General features: G+C 36.3%; 2 protein-coding genes across 6 annotated transcripts in view; one reads left to right on the top strand and one right to left on the bottom strand.

Moving 5' to 3' along the window:
- Positions 1-18: 18 nt before the first annotated feature.
- Positions 19-3634, bottom strand: LOC122569191 (piggyBac transposable element-derived protein 4-like). Of its 2 annotated transcripts, none has more exons than XM_043729822.1 (2): positions 3034-3634; positions 19-2934 (listed from the first exon to the last, which is right to left on the bottom strand). In XM_043729822.1, exon 2 carries the CDS (start codon positions 2876-2878, stop codon positions 1172-1174), a length of 1707 nt encoding a protein of 568 aa, XP_043585757.1. In that variant the 5' UTR covers positions 2879-2934; positions 3034-3634; the 3' UTR covers positions 19-1171. The 2 variants fall into 2 exon arrangements, with proteins under 2 accessions (XP_043585757.1, XP_043585758.1); XM_043729823.1 differs by having other exon boundaries at positions 19-2893.
- Positions 3635-4444: 810 nt separating this feature from the next.
- The window catches only part of LOC122569184 (circadian locomoter output cycles protein kaput-like), a 92493-nt gene continuing 77136 nt past the window's right edge, over positions 4445-19801 (top strand). For 2 of the 4 annotated variants that reach the window (XM_043729804.1, XM_043729805.1), the window contains exon 1: positions 4445-4694. Coding sequence is in view for 1 of the 4 variants with exons in the window: in XM_043729802.1 (XP_043585737.1) it covers positions 9184-9330 (147 nt within the window). In the remaining 3 variants the exon portion in view is untranslated. Of the gene's footprint in view, positions 4695-9155; positions 9331-19801 lie in introns of those variants that run through there. The other 2 variants (XR_006317355.1, XM_043729802.1) reach the window with 2 other exon arrangements.

Below are 19801 nucleotides of genomic sequence, written 5' to 3'. Positions count from 1 at the left end.
AAGGCAGTTGTACATTACTTTGTTGGAACTCTTTATTATTTATAGATTTATACAAGCAACTTTGTCATGGTTATACACAAGTACCATATAGGAAAGCGATTGCCGTCCATGTGAACTTAAAAGTTTAATAACGTGTTATAAATATTGAATTAACAATTTTCACTGCCATGTTACTATTTCGGTCATACATTTTTAATATGAGAGGCAGTGAACAAATTAACAAGTTAAAATATGAAGTAGGAAAACACATGTATAAAACTTAATTAAAAAATTATTGTAAGCTCTATATCGTCCGAATTTTAAGATTCGGGGCCTCGTAACGTTGCCTTTACATAAACAGTATAAAATTATTTTCACAAAAATAGTTAATGTATAACGTAAGGTATAATTCATTATACATAAAATCACCAAGTTTTTTCTCATAAGAAGATAATATAGTTGCATATTGGTATCATAAAAATTGTGATGTGTTAACAAAATTTAATATTGAACTACCTGCAAAATTTAAATACCTTAAAAATTAATGCTGAACAATATTGAGAATGTAATGAAGTGATTATATTTTATTATAGTTTGAACCTACTTACGAATCCAATAGAACTCAATTTTTGAAAATTAAGAACGACTTTAATAATTTGTTATATTACGCTCAAAATTTTTGAATAAGCCATAATTATGAATTTTGGAATTTGTAATCAAATAATTATCTTTGTAAATCTAAAAATTTTGTAATCGAATAAATTTAATTCATTTTTATACCTTATTGAGAAAAGAAGATAAAAAGATTATTCATGTCACAATTTTTATAATTATTATTAAAAGAAAATATGACAATTACTAATGAAACTTAATTCAACTATTTTGTACATAATTGTTAGATAACAAATTTTTTACATAACAAAATATAATAAAAAAACAAATTCGAAACTAAAAATTAAATGTTATCTCTAAAATTATAATGCAAATAAAAAATAAATATAAAATTAATAAATAATGTGCTCCATGTCGCATAGTTTTCACGCGATTTTGTACTAAGGTTTTCTTATACATATATACATAAAATATATGTAGAAAACGTATCTTACAATAGGATTGATGAAAAATGATGTATTTATAAAACAAGTGGAACATTATAGAGCAAATCCAATATTTTGATACATGTAGTTTATGGTTAAAATGGTATGTTACGATGTTCTTTATTAAAACATGTCAAACATAAATGAGGCTCATTAGGGCAATCAGCACAAAATGTCGCTACTCGTTTTGTCTTATTTCGTGCTAGTTCGGTACCAAAGGTTTTAACGTTTTCTTTATAGCAAGAAATGCAACGTTTTCTTACTGATACCAATTTACCCTCTCTCTTTTTAATTTCATGACGTTTCTTAATGGTTACAATTTCACGAGATAAATTTTGAAACCTCTCATCCTGACAATGTGATAGATAAATGACTAATCGTTTTTTGAACTCTATTAATGAAACAGGATTATTTTTTACACTGTTATGCATTACCCAAGCATTTATAACAGCTGTATTTAATAAAAGTTCAAATGCTAATTTTTTATACCATTTTACATTCTTGTGTGATGAAATACAACATATTGTCATTTGGTCAGAAATATCACTTGGAGGCTTGCCTTCATTATAATCAAACAAAATTTTAGGTTTAATATAAGTAGATCTTCTTCTTTTAAGAGTAACTGTTTCTACAGAATGTTTAGTAGACAATAACAAAACATCACGTTTATCTCTCCATTTTATCAACGTTATACCAATGCTGTTTTCCTTTGCAAATATTTCTCCTCTTTTTAATTTCTTTGTGACAACTTCTTTAGAAATTCCACGACAATTTCGTTGGACCATTCCTACTAAATGTGTAGTTTTAGTAATTAATTCTTGAGCCAAGTCTATACTGGTGTACCAACGATTAGTACATACAGTATGTCCCTTATAAAATATATTTTGACAAAGTGAAATAACAGCATTTGTAGGGTTCGCTGTTTCTTGGTCTGACTTTTTGCTGCAATATATTTGAAAGTTATAAGTGTATCCTGGATTAAAACATAATTTAAGTATCTTGATACCATATTTATATTTTTTTTGTTTTATCAATTGTTTAATACGACTATGAAATGGTATTACAAATTCATCGATATAAAGAGTTTCAGGTGGATCATAGTATTTCGTGAAATTTCTATTTAATGTATCAATAATTGGACTGATTTTATAAAGTCGATCATTTAATAAATTTGCATTTTCATTATTTGTAAAATGCAACATTTGTAAAAGTAATTCAAAGCGACTTTGTGACATTATAGATTGTGGGAAACTTTGTGTAAATATAGAATCCTTGGACCAGTATAAGTGTAATTGAGGTAGTTTTACTAAATCCATCCAGATGAGAAGACCAAACAGTCTCTTTATTTCATTTTTGGTAGTGGGAATCCATTGGTTCAAACGACTTGATCGTTTCTGTGATAATACTTGTGCTGCATATAAATTAGTTTGGTGTGCTATTTCTTGAAATATTGCTTCAGTAACTAGCAATAAGTAAAAATATTCTTCTTTGTTTGGATTGCATTTAAATGATTTTAATCCAGGTATACCCACAAAGGGCTTGATATCAGGTTGATTTCCAACTGGATTTATCCATACTTGATCTTGTGAATTGATATTATCATTAATATCGCCTTTATTGCTGTCACTTTCATTGGAAAAAATTGAATAAGACTTAGAACTTGAGGCATCATGATTGGTTTCACTTGACGTGAAGCATAATAATCTGTCAGAAGATGTAATTTTTACTTCACAGTATGGTTTTATGTCAGGTGAGAACTCTAGTTCAACAGATACATCACTGGAAGTCTCTATTTCTTGCATTCCTATATATTGAATCTGTACATAGATAATACAAATTGAGAATTGTATAATTGAACCTATGAGCAAAATTAGATAGTTAAAAAAAAGGAAATACATCACACATATTTGATAAATTAAAAATTTAAAAAAGGTTTATTAAATTAAAGAAGGTTTACCTTTTCAGATATATATGATACCTATTATGTCCTACTTATTTAATTTCTGAGAATATCTTTAAATTGATGTATATGTTTTAAAGACATTTCATAGCCTATACTATTATATACATCCTTAATAATGCACGATGTAATAACTACTGTCTTGAGTGTCTATGTCTGCTAGTATGGTGAAATATCGATAGTCGGCACTATCGATAGCTTCCGACAGATGAACACATCGACCTTCGATAGCTATCGATAGCGATGGTATATAATACCAAATAATGCAATACATTTTGTATATTGCATGCTACTATTTTGTGTTAGAAATAAAAGGTAAATTTTACTTTAAGGGACGGAGTTAAAGTTGAGCCTAAATTTTTATTTATCTTAGGAAATGTGACTGTTTAAACCCCTCCCCCCTCTATAAATAAATAAAATACTATATACTATATTTGTATTAATAAGGAATAAATTTCACTACTCAGAATCGTTTAACTCCTGAAGAGAATATATTCATTTGTAACATAATGTGCTACATAAATTTTAATCAAGAATTTGTTAAAGACAATAATAATTAATTACTTTGGTTTGTTCGCCGTAAAACAATGGATGTGAGTATTAATAAGTCGGTTGGTCCATCACGTTTATCCACCGTTATCAGAAGTAATAAATTTTGCTGTTAATGAAAAAATAACGAATTAAGATTTTTGTTTGCAATATTTTAATTAAATAATAATTAATTTTGTTGTTGTTTTATCTTACTTCTAGGAAGCTCTAGATTTGAACATTAGTGCAAAACAGAAAAAAATAAATAATTATACTGATGAAATTGGAAATTAGTTAAGTTAAGAAATAGAGCTGATGTTATTGATGTAGAATATTCTGTTAAAAAATTAATGCAAGATAGAATTATTAGTGTGCATGATGGATAAGTTTCAAAATAATGATGCTGCAAATAAGGCAATAATTATTGAACTTAATGATGTTTTTCTGAAGATCGGTAATTTGCGCATTACATAAATCTGTAAATTGATTATTTTTTGATAACAATGGATAAACGTAGTGAATTAATTGACTTTGAAGTTTCTCAAAGACTGCTTTGAATTTAAATCACGGTCACAGTCTACTGGATATGTACATAATATATGTTGTTACCATAGACTTGTCATAAACAGATTTATCACGCTATATAAATTTGTATCGCATGGTTCACAAGTATCGACGAAGGACTGAAGGACGGAATAGACACGACATCTTATGGCATTTTGCGTTTCATATACTGAAATATCGACCTGAAAAAAATATTTCCTATGTTGTTTCGTACATTTGGCCATGTAAAAGCGCAGCAACGATCAATGTTTAAAACATGCTTTAAGTATGCCTATCTTATACTGCCCTATAGTTTATGGAGCTATAGTATCTGAAAAGTCGGAACAACAGGAAATATGGCGGCATTGCGCCGAGTACGAAGGTGAATTTGTGTAAACCACGTTTGTTTGTGGCGATTTCTTGAGCAAATAGGAAAGACAACATTGTAATGATAGTGTGCAATGCGTAGTGATAACATGTGCAGTGTTTTGTGACGAAAATAACAGCCCCTCGCGGCTGAATCGGATTTTCGGTGTTGGATTGTCGTCACACGAGACGCATAATTGGCAGTGCCCTCGAGGTGGCAGGTACGTAATACAGAAAAGCACCCTTAAAGACGTTACAGCGTTATTTCTACAGCTATCATTATACTATTTATGAATACAATCACTAACAAATTTATTATGTTATTTATATAGTGTGTTGTAAAATCCCGATGATGTTATTATCCCCTAGTACTGATCCGTTTACGACCTGAATCGGGTGTGTACCCTGTTGTCATCAACAGGACATTGACTCCTTGAGATATGCCCTTGTTCGACCTTTCCCTTTAACTGCTCTTAAACAACATAAACTACGGTTATTCTAATTCCTTTCAAATACATATTAATATGAACGTATTTCATTGTTCTCAAGGCTCGGATCGAATAGGAACGATATCATTGAAAAACATCGTGAAATTCAAAAGTTTTAGATAATCAGATAAGAATCGAATCGAACTTTGTATTTTCAGTAGCACCACCCAGCGTTTCTCATACGTAAACAATGTGATCAATCACATACTATTGACCTAAGTTAAAACGTTTGCCGTTGGTTAGCTATTTAAAGCGACTGCTCTGGCAATGGCCGTGAATACGTGTTTCATCTTTTGTTCGAGTCCTAAATTAGTTAAAGTTTGATCGATAACGTTCGATTATTGTATTTAGCGTTACACACGCATTTACACTGCTATTTATAATGAATGAAATATGGTTGAATGACACTTTACAACTAGGAATTATGAAATGACCTTCACATTCTATTTTGTACAACGCTTATCGAAATGTCAATGCTTTTCTGTTATTTGTTTTTATGACGTATATGATGTGTTATTCATTCCGACTTTGAAAACGATAAAAATAGTAGAGAAAATATTACGAGGTATGAAATAGTTAATTATATGATTGTGATAACGAATAATGGAACACGAGTTATACACGTGTACGCATGCTGGATACATTAGTATGGTACTTGGTATATAGGTCAAGCGCTCCTCAACATCGAGGTCATTGCCCCAGGATTTACTCCGTCGATAAAACAGTCTTTAATTGGCTAAATTCGTTCCATTACCCACATAGGATTCGACGATAGAGGTCACCGTTTGGGATATTCATAATTTATTTCCCCTTTTTAACACAGTTGAAGTTTGGACGGAAGTTGGGCATGTAGTTTTTGATGTGCAATATTCGTCACACGTAATAAAAAATTACGCTTATCTATTCCGAATAATACGTTTTATCTAACGTTTATTTTTTTCTTTTACGTTGAGAATAAATAATACTTGATTTGGATTTAACGCGATATTGTTAACTTGTTAATTTCCTACATGATTATCATCTTTAAACGCTTTTTTGTAACGTTCATAATTATAGTTATTACCATTGTTTTCAAATATTTCCGTATTTTTATCAAATCATCTAGCTACATTGGTGAATTAGCTGAGCGTGGTCGACGCTTCGACTTCTAAGTCAGACTTTGTTAGAAAATACTCAGAGGCGGAGCGTGTTGACCTTGAACCTAAAAACATATTTCAAACTTAACACTGAAAAATATTCATTTCGTTCTTTCTTAACAGAACAGATTTCTTACTTTTATATTTAGAATTTTACATAACAGTTTGTTTACAACTATTCTAAATATATATATTTTATCTGAAGCAAAAATAATAAGTAAAACACGACAAATTACACATTCCATTAGTCAACCGAATAAAACATTCTTATTAATGGGAAGCATACGTTTATTACTACGTGACTCATTATTGTTCGCTCGTTTCTTTATTCTGACCCCTGTATGATGAATTTAGGGTCAACTTGCTTCGTTGGACTTGCTTTGGTGATCGTGAGACTCGTTATTATCATTCGATCGATTCTGATCAGCGTGTACATTCAAATTAATATTACGACAGACTCGTTGCGAGTACGTGTATCGTAATCGTATCGATAAGCATGGTTGTCTTTTTAACGGCTTACGGTATGCGTGTTTCAAGAAAACGTATTTTTTTTTCTGTGTTATTTTATTTTATCTCCATCTACAGCTATATCTCGCTTACTCGACATTAGAAACCATTTGTATATTTGGAATACATTAATACATTCTTACTCGCTCGTTCCTCCTGTTCTCGCACATTCTCAGGCTGCTAATGCTCACACTCCAACGCAATATTAAAATACATGATAAAAGTTTGTTGGTGGACTGTACATTAAGACTTACGTTTGTAAATTGTTTGTAATATTACATTATTCAGCTTATACGATCGTTATCTAACAAAGCCTATCGAATGTTTTCTTTCGCGTCTGTGATCGACGGGCGTGTGCGGCGGTCAGTTACCATCGTATTAGACCGATCGTCGGTTCAATTTCTCTGTTTCTCTACTTCGCTAATGATAACATTAACATCTAGGAAATTAACATTAATATCTTCGTTAGCGGACCATGGAGCTGCTCTGATCAGTCCTACTACCTTCCGCTCTTCCGTTTCCACCTCTTTCAAGCTTTTTAGCTTTTTAAATTTTAGTTTAAGGTGGTGTTCCATATGTTGTCAGTGATTCGCTCAGTAAGATACAGATTTGCCGTTTCAATTCGATCGGAAACGTATCTTGTGGTGCACGTGGAATAACGTTTCAACGATAGAACGAGCTATTATCGAAACAGCAAATTTAGCAACGATAATCGAACGAAACGCGGTAAAGCGTAAACGCGCGTAAACATAATTCGTTCATCTTGACCTAGATACTTTGCGTCTGTTCCGTTGTATTTATAGGAGGAATCTAACTGGGATTTCTTTTCCTATCCGTTTCGATTAAAACTCGAGCGTCGTAATTATCTTCGATGCTGCCATCGATCGACAAATTCGTTATCGTTGTCGTCTCGTGACTCGCATTTATTTCCCTGGCATTCGATCGAATAAAGTACGAACGACGCTTCGATTCTTCTTCGTTCGTGACATCTGTTTCTTCAACGTCTAGCACGGTTTACGTGAGAACGAGGCTTAACGCCGGTTCACGTACAAGAAGCGTTCGATAGGATGTTATTTTTAGTACGACGCTGTCGGTTAGTCGACTAACGAATTATTAATAAATCACCGCCTATTTTTGATTAGGCGGATAGCGTCGATCGACAGACGGGTAAACTACGCGCGAGTTTGCATCTCGCGTAAGTTTGTCGAACGGTTCCGCGACTACAGCAAACTCCGGAAACATCGCCAGTTTTCTGTAACATTCTGCATTCTACGAATTAAAATGTCTGTATCTCTTTCAAGCATTCCACGATAATACGTCGCATCTTTCGTCGTTTCGCCGAGAATGCAAGATTTTCTTATTCTTCGCGTTTCCAACGTATGTTAATTACATTTTACATACTACAATTAACGTACGTTAATCGTAGAAACCCTCTCGCCTTTGCTTAACTCCGAACAAATTCATCTGTTTGAAAATATAATTCGAAAAGTAGAAGTTCGATAGAAGGTTGTTCCATCTATTGGGTCGACAATTAAGTGCTTGCGGATTTTGTCATTAGGCGATAATGACAAAATCCGCAACCACTTAGTTGCCAATAGCACCCAATAGCAGCTACTACGCAATTAAGCATCGTACCTTGGATATTTCACGTATCTTCCACTTAGTTGCCAACCCAATAGATGGAACAACCTTCTATCGAACTTCTACTTTTCCAATTATATTTTCAAACAGATGAATTTGTTCGAAGTTAAGCAAAGGCGAGAGGGTTTCTACGATTAACGTAGGTTAATTGTAGTATGTACAACGTAATTAACATACGTTGGAAATGCGAAGAATAAGACAATGTTGCATTTACCACCTAATGACAAAATTCGCAACCACTTAGTTGTCAACCCAATAGCAGCTACTACACAATTAAGCATCGTACCTTGAATATTTCACGTATCTTCTCGTATTACGAGGATCGTGTGTAATTTTCCGCTTTCGAATATCCTATAAATGCATAAATATCCGCAGTCTGCTGATCGTACTTGTTATAAAACAAATAGCGAAATACGTTATTTGCTGATGTCTCTCGACAAATCGTTCAAATTTATCGCCAACCGAGTCGAACGTCGCTGGAATTATCAATTTGCCATTAGTTCATACGTTTTGGCAGGTTTCGCGCGCGATTATCGCGCATGGGTCAAAAATATTCTTACGAACGATGGTGTTCGTTATCAAGCATCGTAGAGTCAAAGTGGCTACTAATAAAGCGGACGTGTCTACTTAATTAGCACAGAAGGATGATCGTGTGGATTAAACTAGGTCAGGCGAGTGACGCGCTTACATGGCTGACCGGCTAATATTTATTCTTGGCATTGCACGCAGCGGAGATGCTGCAGCCCGTAAAAATATCGTTTACATTTACGCGATTTCCCGAGCGTCGCTTTGTCAACGCGCTTCCGACATTTCTGCACCGCGTGATGCTTGACGCGCAGTTCTCTTGGAAAAAGATCAGAAACTTGTTTGTCGTTAGTTTTAGTCTAACGGATTTACTCGAACTTTCTTATTCGCATAAATTTCATACTCGTCGCGTTATGTTTTCTATTAATATGTATTATGGTCGAATATCTTGCGTGTATTATCTGCGTGTATTATTGCGTGAATATCTAGCGATCGATAATATTGGTAGAAAGATATATCGTTCTAGACAGTGCAATTTATTTCATCGCCCATCTAACGATGTACGTGTATACGTTGAGTCCAAAAATATGGAATATTCAAATAGTACGGTAATTGTTTGCTGCGATTTGTATACGATTTTTGTACGAAATGTTAATCGTGCACGCGTTTTCAACACCGATACTTCTATTTGTACGTATTAGGATGTTCGTTAATCTTACGGCGGGCGCGATAATCGAGCCAAGTCCGCAGGAAAACCACTTTCATGGAACGATCGATGAAGTGTTACGTATTGACTTCCAGCGGTTCTTTGATCGCGTATAACACTGGCGGTAAATCGGATAGGAAACACCGAGAAGTCTGTGAAAAATCTTGTGAAATTTGACTGATCTGAATTCGAATCGAGTATATACGCAAGCAAATAAGAAACGTAATAGAAAAAGTAAAATTCGTTGCAAGATATAGAAGAGAAAAGATACTCCTCCCTAAATATTCCCTAATTGCTCAAAGCTTCTTAGAAGACAGTAATTCTTGTACATTTTATAATTTCCCAATGATTGCTCGATTCTGTTCAATTTTTCCTAAGATAGAACACGCTATAGAGATTAACGTACGATCGATATGGATTGCTGCGAGAAGGAACATTGGGAAACGATGGAACTCGTAATTTTCCTCCCTCAAGAACACACTTATCTTGAAAGTTAATATCTTGGATTCAAATGAGATCTCATGGTACGTTGATTCTTAAAGCGAAGCGGAGATAACTTAGCGTGTCCGCTTTCGGAAGCTTCGGCGTTTGATCGATGGTAATCTTAACGGTTGATGAGAAACCGGTGCACGTTGCTAATACGAACGTTGCTAATCGCGCGAGTGGTCTCGCGATGGAAGATTGTAGCACGAATTAACACTTTGACTGCCACGCCGAAATCACACGTTTCGCCGAGGACGCCACGGCAGTATTTTTTATTATTCAAGGCATATAATGGCAAAATAATAATAAATCGACGATGCAAGACGACGTTCTTCCCCAATGGACCGTTTATCTTATTGGTGGTCACCCGTGGTGCCTTGGTAACGATCGATAGCGACATATTATAACGAGGCTTCGTTTATTTCAACAAACCATTCGCATTCGTTGTTCCGTCGTAAACAAAACGTGCAGAATATATCGTTGAAACGTGTAGAAGATATTAATAAACGGTATTTGCTCATGCTATATATAATAGCAAGGTACGTGCACGCTTGTAACTTCAATTATACGATTATAAAGCAGCATTTACGATTATTTTCTAAGCTGTGTTTATAATAATATTCGTGGATTATCCCTCAAAGGTATGGATGCAAACACAGTGCACCGTTAGATGCGAGATTTCTTCTCATTTTTTTTTTATTATCGATGAACTAATAAAAATGTTTAATCGTTCAATGGGGCACTTTTTATTTCAAAGTATCTTCTATCTATCGGTTATATTGAAAATGCCCTAATTGTCAATTTGTCATACAATTTTTACAATCGTAAGAAGTTCAGGCGCTCCGGTCACCGATGACCAACGTGGTAGTCAAAGTGTTAAGGAGGAAGCGGCTCGGCGTATCTGCGTTCGCGCGCACCAAATCGAGCTCCGACGTGTAAAAGAGTTAACGATTTTAATCGTCCGGGTGCGACCGGGTTCAACGATACGGTCATTCTTTTCGCTAGTCAAATCTGCAAAGCGGCTCGTGAATTTCTTATTTCCATCGGAACTGCACCTGCCGCAGGTGCAGCTGCGAGCCAATGAAATATCGTTTCAGGCCGATGACCAAAAAGTTCGCCACGACGTCGACGGTTTCGGTGAACATGTTTCGATGCCAACCCCGTTTCCTCTCCAGACTATCTGTCTACATAATAGCCGTAGCATAGTAGAGTCTTCTACGTTCAAACTAACACCATTTTCAGCTAATGGAACAATCGGTTTTCTCGTATTAAATTGCATTCGCTTCACGCTTTGACCGCCGTATGCTCTGACAAGCATATAGCATGAATTCTCGCATACTACTTGACCGATTAAAAACATTCGGAAGCTTCCAGGTTTTTCGGCGAGAAACTTCTCCATCTGATTTTTTACGTCGACCAAAGAGTTAAAAATTGGAAGGAAGTTTCTAAGCAGCGTTTAACGAACGTGTAACATTTTATTGGAAATCAACGAGCATATTTAAAGATTAACTTCTAGTGACGTTGTTTTTAGCGCGATGTGCTTGAGAAAAATTTCAAAATTTATCGTTTTATCAAATTCCTTAAAAATCAGAACGAACTTTCCGAGCAATCGATATTATATCTGATATATCGATAATTCTTTCGTACTATTCGAGCATATAACGTAGAAACGTTTCGTTCATAGCATCCATTGTTGCTTTTTTTTTACTGTTTTATTTAACGGTACTAGAAGTATGTAAGACGCGAATTTACGTTTGTAGTCCCCGAAGTGTTAAATAGAGACGAAGAGACTTGTCATTGTTTATTTGCAATCGCCTCTTATCGTTTTGGCTACTGGACCTTATAAATCTTTCATCGTGGGTAACCGTGCAAAGCGTAAAGATATGTAGAAACGTAATTCAAAGTATATTCTTACAAAAGTCGCTTTCTTATTGTATGTCACACCATCGAAACTCTTATCCAAATACTTGGGTGCGAGAAGGTGCATCCTCGTCGTTTATTTTCGTCTTTCGTGCCACGATGCGTATAACGTACAGTACAGTAGAATCTCGTCTGTATCCGAGTAGCTTGCCACAAAATAGTTTGAATAGCCGATAATACAAATTCTCTAGCTGTCCTCCTCGTCTTATTACTTCGAATGGTAAGATAACAAGGTTTTGAAAAACGGAAGTTGATCAGTTGTTTCTGTATCGCGTTCGACCGTCTTCCGTTTCGACACACGACATTTACTCTAAATTCAGATAAGCCATCGTATACTATATTCATTCTAAGAATACGCGCGTTTGTGTAATAATTGAAGTTAATACGTTGGAGCGCGACAGCTTGTACGATAGAGTCTCGTGTACGAGTTTCCGAGTATCTGAAACCCAGCGTTAGTTTGTTCGCGTAAACGAAATGCGAATAAACGATACTATATTGTATTTGTAACAGGAGAAAATATTTATTAGCATAACGAGTATCGTGTTTGGTTGGAAGAACGTTTGAACGGCAGAAGGTCAGATATTATAGAATATTTGGATAATGGCAATTAGGATACAGGAGGCATCGCCGCACATAGTAGCTGATGTTAACTACGCAACTAGCGAAAACCTTGCGTCGCATAGCATGCATTTACGTAGCATTCGATATCTTATCTTGTACAGTAAACAAGTCGCAACGTTATTGCAGTCCGTTTGAAAAATTCGAGGGAATATTCCTTGTCGCGAATAACGACGACGCAGTACAAATTTTCTATCGCTCGTTATCTTGAAAGGAGAAAAAAAAAAATGGCAATTGCGAAAAGCGAAGATTATGGAACTTGAAAAATGAATAATTCACACGATAATTGAGCCTGTTAACTGGCGCGTTTCTTAATAAGAAATTAGAAGGTGCTTAAGAAGAATTATGTACATGGGTTAAAAGTACATGCCGGTACTTTCGATACGAATACGGTAATGAGTTAAAAAGTAACAATAAAAGAGTAACAAATGTTTGCTGGAATGGATGAACGAAGCAACGCAGCGTGTAAATTTGAAAAAAATCCATTCGAACATTTACGAGATATCTTGACACGATTTTACTTCGACTATTTGTTTGCTATTTGTTCCGAATAATCCAACGAGTTTCTTCGGATTACGGTGAACATCGAATCGTCGATTCGACTCGTCTAAAGTTGAATTGTACATATTTTAATACGCTTACATGTTACAAAAAAGAAAAGAGAGAGAAGAAAAACGAAAGGATTGGATCGATTCATTTTTATCTACGCTAGATACGATATTTCAATACTCGCGTGTTCTGTACAGAATGTTGCAGTTTAAAACGCGTGCTTGGATTTTACAATGAAATGAATTTTCTTTCGTCCTTCCCTTGTTATTAACATTTATGTACACTGCATACAGAACAGATTTAAATTGAATCCGAGCTTGCCATAGAAATTACGTAACGCTACAAAATAAATCGCTACGAACCTTCGAACTCAAATTTTCTCAATTTCCGAATGGACCAGTTGTTGCTTGCATAACAAGATCCAATTATTTTCTTCGACAATGTTTCGAAGCTCGTCGCTGGCTAGTTATCGTGCGACAAGGTCAATAATAGGCCGGTCGTCGGATGTTATCTTCGTGAATCGTAATAAATAGTTACTGATACGAGCAATGGTTACTTATTGTCGCGTATCTTAGTAATGTAATGGAACGTCGTTCGTGACTTGTGCGTTGGATTCGAAACTCGAACGCGTTCGAATCTTTCACGCGCGATGGCTGGCGAAATTGTTAGGAAACTCGTTGAAGCTTCTCGTGTACGATATATCGTGTAAAACGCTTTGAAATTTCATAACGAGACACGACTATCGTGATAATATCGGAAAAATTTCAAACAGATTTCTAAGAGAATTTATATGGAAATTACGAGGCATTTGTTGCAAACACGCATTTCACGAAGAAGATATATTAATAAACCGGAAGATACGGTGCTTACAGATCTTTGAGACTATTATTCGATCTGTTTGAGTCTACTATTCGTGCTGTATATCGATTTCTCACTAAGTATATGTTCGCGACAAATATCTTCGGAAGAAATATCCCAGAAGGCAATCGGTGTAAACTTCTCTGCGTCGTTTCTTCTTTATACCGTCTCGTTAAAAGAATTGCAATTAACGGAACAATTTAATCCACGTGACAGATTCGCTGATCGGTGAAGTCATAATTATTGAACTGTCTCGTTGATGAAGGTTCTAGCTTCGGCCAACGAGAAGGTATTAAGTTGTCGGTTAAACTGTCTTTCTTTTACAGACACGTCTTTTACAACGATGCATCTTTATACAAACATGAAGCCTAATCTGTCGAACGTTGTGATCTTTATTTTGATAGAACAAAATGAATCATACATAAAAATAATATAAAACGGAAAATATTGTGCATCCATTACTTCCTTATAAAACGAAAGAAACTTTTCGGACGTCCTTACCACCTAATGACAAAATCCGCAGTCACTTAGTTGGCAACGCAATATTACAATCGCGACAACCGTGTCTCGTTACGGTGCTAACGAAATTCCACAAAAATTCGTATAATTTCGTTATAGTATATAATTATATATAATATATAATATATTATAATATAATATAATAATTTCGTTTCGTTAGGCATTTCGTATAAATTGTACAAAATAGTGGCAAGAAAAGTCTTTTGCGGTAAGCGTTCGAATATCTTCGCGAGCTCGTGTACGACGCGTAGAAAACAGATCGCATTGATCCGCGCGGTTTTTGTGATCAAATGTGAGCGCAAAAAGATTCGTTTGAACGGCGCGTTGGTCTCATTGTATCGATGCATTTCGTTGGCTGGCTTTGTAGGTGATGCGCGACGCACACGTGTTTCGTACGAATCAACGAATCTTTGAATAGCATCCATTTTCCGAGAAAGTAATTCAGCATTGATTTAACCGCGTGGGTGTTCATCGAGAGGTGGATGGCGCAATAAAAAGAGAGTATCAGAAATTGTGCCGTAACGATTTTCAGCGAGCGCCTCTTTAGATACAGCGGCTCTATTTTTGACCAAGCGAATTCGTTCAATTGCAATGTGTTTCGCGCGTCACTCGCGTACAAGAACGCAGCCGAACCAACGAGGAAGCGTCCAGCTCGTTGCTTCGTTTCTTCGCGAGAAATTCTCCTTTCCATTGATCTCGTCGTGTTCGTTTGCTATCGCCGGATAAACGCAGCGAGCGATTGTACGAAGTTCGTACGTTTGGCAGGCGCGTGAAGCGTCTAAGGATTCTTACAAAAATCGATAGATCTCTGTAACGTATAATCGTGGAAAAAGTAATTGCAATTAATCGCAAATAATCGTAAGAATGGAGACGTTTCGTGGTAAGACAGCGCGTGAGATAAAACAATGGGTCGAGTTAATTGCGTTGAAAGTTTTAGCTCTATCTTCTAGATATTAGCTACGATTGGATTGCTAATTAAAACAGATCTTAAGGAACTTTGTATAAAAGTAATCGGTACGAAGTTCATCGAGAGATATTACAACGAATGATAGTAAGTAATAGTTGGAATATTTGAATGGAAAATGCGCTCGGTACGTACGTATCTGCGATAGATGAGAAATCTCCTCAGTTTTGAATAATTGCGAACCTGTTGCGTTTTATTCAAAGCAGAGAAACGCAGTGAGATAAGATGGCCTATTAAAAGAGGTAGTAGTTTATTTATTGCCTAGACAAAAAACGTAGTAAATATAGTAAGTTGTAAAAGTTACGCGTAGTAATATAGTGGTAAATACGATCCTCGCGATAAAATGATGAGAAAATAAACTCATCTGCGCTGCAAAATGTCCGTTGACGCGAATCACCGATTCGCAAGGAGGAAATACTGTAAATAGTGTATTAATATTACGATAGAATTGAAGCAGAGAAATATCATCGAGCTCGTGACGTTCAAATCGTTCATGACGAGCGATTTGTTGTATATCGATCTTCTAACTGGGGTGAGAACGATCAACAAGCTGGTACGTACCACTGTAGGACAAAATTCAGAATCGAATTATTCGACCAACAGATTTCCGAAAAAAGTTAAAGTTATTCGTTTATACGAACCATACTCGCTCTTCCTACGGTTTATCGATTACCTGCTGTATAAGACGGCGATAAAATATTTTAACGGTAAATTGGTCGTTCGTGTACCGTTCGTTACGACAGTCCTTCGTAACGAAAGGGTTAAAATTATACAATCGACATCGGGGCACGTACATCATCATCCTTCGACATGTACGAACGTTTCGAATTTTGTAGAAAAATGTGCGAAAAGATTACAATTTTTTTTTTTTTTTTTATCGAAAACAGTTATTTCGGATGAGTCCGCGAGAAGGGAGAAAAATAAAAGATTTGGAAGAAACGATATCACGGAGTTATATTAACACGAAATGCTTTATTCGAGCGCACGCACAAGCTTAGATATACGTGCTACCAAAAATTATGTATCCGTGTTGCACGCGTGAATGCAACGATATACGCGTTAGAACGCGCGAACGAGCGTTGCAATGGAGAACTTTTTTTCGTATAGAGAATTTTCCTGATCTAAAAGTTATATTTATATCGAATGGATCAATTATTTTCGTCGTCTTAAACGTCTCTGTTATTTTTAAATATACGACAAAAGGCTTTATTTCGGAAATAAATAGTCGTTTGCTCGCTGTTGGAGGATTTCTGAGGATTTCGAGAGATCGCGTTATCTTTTTAAACTTAAGCACGCTATATTTTCTCGTATGCGGCGGATGTTTGGACAATTTCAACGACCTATAATGCAAATACATACAATGTCAAATAAAGAACTAAAAGTAAAGGAGCGAAGGAGCAAAACGACGAGTCTTACGTCATAGGACGCGCTGGAAGTGGTGTCCGTTTGCATTGACGTAATATTGCAATCATTAAATTACTAAGGCTCGTACATTTGTTATCAGTGCTGTACAACTTCTGTAAATGAAGTTTCTTCGTATCTTTGAAAATAATTAAGTAACATAATTAGAAGATACGAGTGACTCGGAGGAAGTCGCATCTATCGATTAATCCCGTAAATAAAGTTAAAAAGGCTGTGACTTCTGAAAGATTGATACTATCGAAGCTGGTGATTCCATTTTGTACACTTTTTTATATGCATTAAGGATTAATCCGTTTGCACGTGGAAATTTTAATATTTCTTTCTATCAGCTCGATAATTAATAACCGATTATGTCGCTATAAATCACGACTACTTGCTTTCAGTGAGATTAATTTATATCTTTGGGAACAATTTCTTGATGATTACAAGGGAGACGGGTTGATAAAAGAAATTCGTCCTTTGATCCATTGTAGACTCGTTAAAATTGACAGATATTTTCTTGGAATGAAATGTTCCACGAATTTCTTATTTGGGAAACCAAGGTAACGACTAATCGTCTGAATCTTTTCTACCATCCAGACAGACGTTCGTTCCTTTCTTCGCGTATAACGTCCCCGAAAATCGCATAAATCGATTACACGAGTATCCTTTTCTTTTTTTTTCATTTTACGAACGTTACGTTCCAACGTTGAGAAATTTAATTAATAGAGCTAGAAAATTCTGGTTCTATACTACCCCTCTTGGTTAAAGTATCTTATCTGCTATTTCGAAATCGAAGGAGGCTGATGTTTTACAATCTTCTTGATGCAATCTATTTCTCAATGTAAATTATTCGGTCACTGTTTCGTACCAGCTTCCATCATGATATAACTTTATTGGGAAAACGAAAAAGCACGAGGAATATCAAACGTTCTGATATGTCTTGAGAAACGAAAAAATGCCACGTTTTAGCCCAAAGAGGGCAATGTAGTTACGTAATGTAATTTTTCTTGTGCAAATGCACGCGAGCCGTAGTTCTCGTACTCGAACGGCAGATATTAAAATCGAGCGAAGTCTCATCCTTCCACATACAGCGTATCGCTCGGGATATAGTGTTCCACGTGTACGTCCTGCCCCGTGCTTCAGGGGCAAAGGACTCTGCCTCTGTCTCACCTCCTCTACGATATTCTCCGCGTGTCTCTTCTTCTGGATGTGCATGGATACGTACACACGTATATATGAAATGTCCGCGATATCTATAAACTCTCGGTGAACTTTCGCGATTACATTTCCGCGAAGGAATGTCGCCTATGCTTCGAGATATCGTTAAGGAAGAAGAGTTCGATGCTACGAAGATCCGCGCCGAGGTGGAGATGCTTGATAAACTCAGCCATTCGACTACCAAAACAACGGTTCTCGCGTTCGATCGATATACGCGCTCGTTTAAACGAATATTCCCGTTTCCCAAAGGAGCTACAGTGAAGCGTGATCGTTGAATCGCGGATATTTATGTAAATTCGTTTTTTTTTTTTTTTATAAAAACAGATAAAGGAATAGAATCTAAGCAGTTTCTTTTACATACTAAATATCGCGATAGGCAGAGCAAAACTGCATATTTTATACCTGCTTTTGCATATTATGCGCAGTTTTCTCTGCACTTTTTGCGCTTGCAAATTTTACATAAACGCATAAAAACTCGCGGTCTAGTAACGATGATTGTGGTCGATTCGACGTATTTTATGGAACGGCGAAGTTTCGTCGAACATCAACGAAGACACGCGGACGATTCTTCTTGAAAGGCGTCATCACAGCACCTGTGCTTTTGTGTGTGCTTGGGGCGTTGGTCTTACAGCTTATCGTTATATCACCCTCGTATCAGCGTCAAGTTTTTAGTTTGCAACTACGACGAGGGACGATAAGTGGAATGCCTTTTAACACGTTCTCTGTTCTATCGTTTTTGTGAAATTTCTAATTCGATTCACGTCAGGAACCGGTGCTCGCTGTTATTTATTTTATATGCACGGGATATATCGGTGGTTGTAATCGATCAATGGCAACTGATGCAATATGTATGTTAATTCACTCGACTGAGGCTAAGGTGTCGAAGACACAGTTTTGACTCCTCTGATTACGAAGCAGTTTATCCTTGAGTCTTTTCGATATCGATATCCAGACTTTCGCACGTATAATTTAATCGCACCGTTGTCTGTGTAGCTATGTAAACTTTTCCAATCGCGAATAATGTTGTTCTCTGACGATACCAGGTCCCTTCTTGTCGATACGGGCTATTACCTTATCGATTCAACACACCTACGGCATTGTTGTCGTTTGCTTCAGCGCGATACATTATCTAAGTGCTTTACGATGTATTTAACGCGCTCTGTCACTGTTACAAATTTCCCGAGGAAATACAATTATTCTTTAATTTCAAATCCATCCGTAAGAATTGACATTATGGGTCATCAGCGTCCCCTCCGCCTTATAGCGTTATCGGCGTGTCTAACGTCAGCAACCACATAACCCTACGGAATTTAACGCGTCAAGCGGTTAAAGAAATGTCCGTGCTCCCCTAAAACGTGCGATATATAACGCCGTTACGGTAGAACGTTGATTAACCAGGAACAACTGCTTCTGAATGGAAACGTAGCAATTTCCTTCGACTTCTGTTCATACGAGGAAGCACCGTGAAACTCTCCATTAATCAACGCCTTAATCATCGATCGTCGATCGTTCCTCTAATAATCGAGGATTTACTCTGCCAATATCGCAGCGACCCTTCGATCGCGCGGCAGACACGCAGGGGCAGCTTCGAGCGAAAGAGGAGCCGAACACGATCGGACACCTTCTAAATGGACATCGATCGAGCGTGAAGAAAGAGGACAGGCGTCTCACGATTCGCAGATAATAATCGGACAGAGATGGCAGAGTAAAACGAAATTGGTAGGTGAGCGTCGTTAACCGGCGCTCGCTGCTCGAGAGAAGAAGAGTCGTGGAACGACGGGCGGTCGCGCGT

Source organism: Bombus pyrosoma, linkage group LG7, assembly GCF_014825855.1.
Source record: "Bombus pyrosoma isolate SC7728 linkage group LG7, ASM1482585v1, whole genome shotgun sequence".
Taxonomy (NCBI): domain Eukaryota; kingdom Metazoa; phylum Arthropoda; class Insecta; order Hymenoptera; family Apidae; genus Bombus; species Bombus pyrosoma.
The sequence above is the reverse complement of the archived record's forward strand: the minus strand, read 5'-3'. Positions and strand labels throughout refer to the sequence as shown.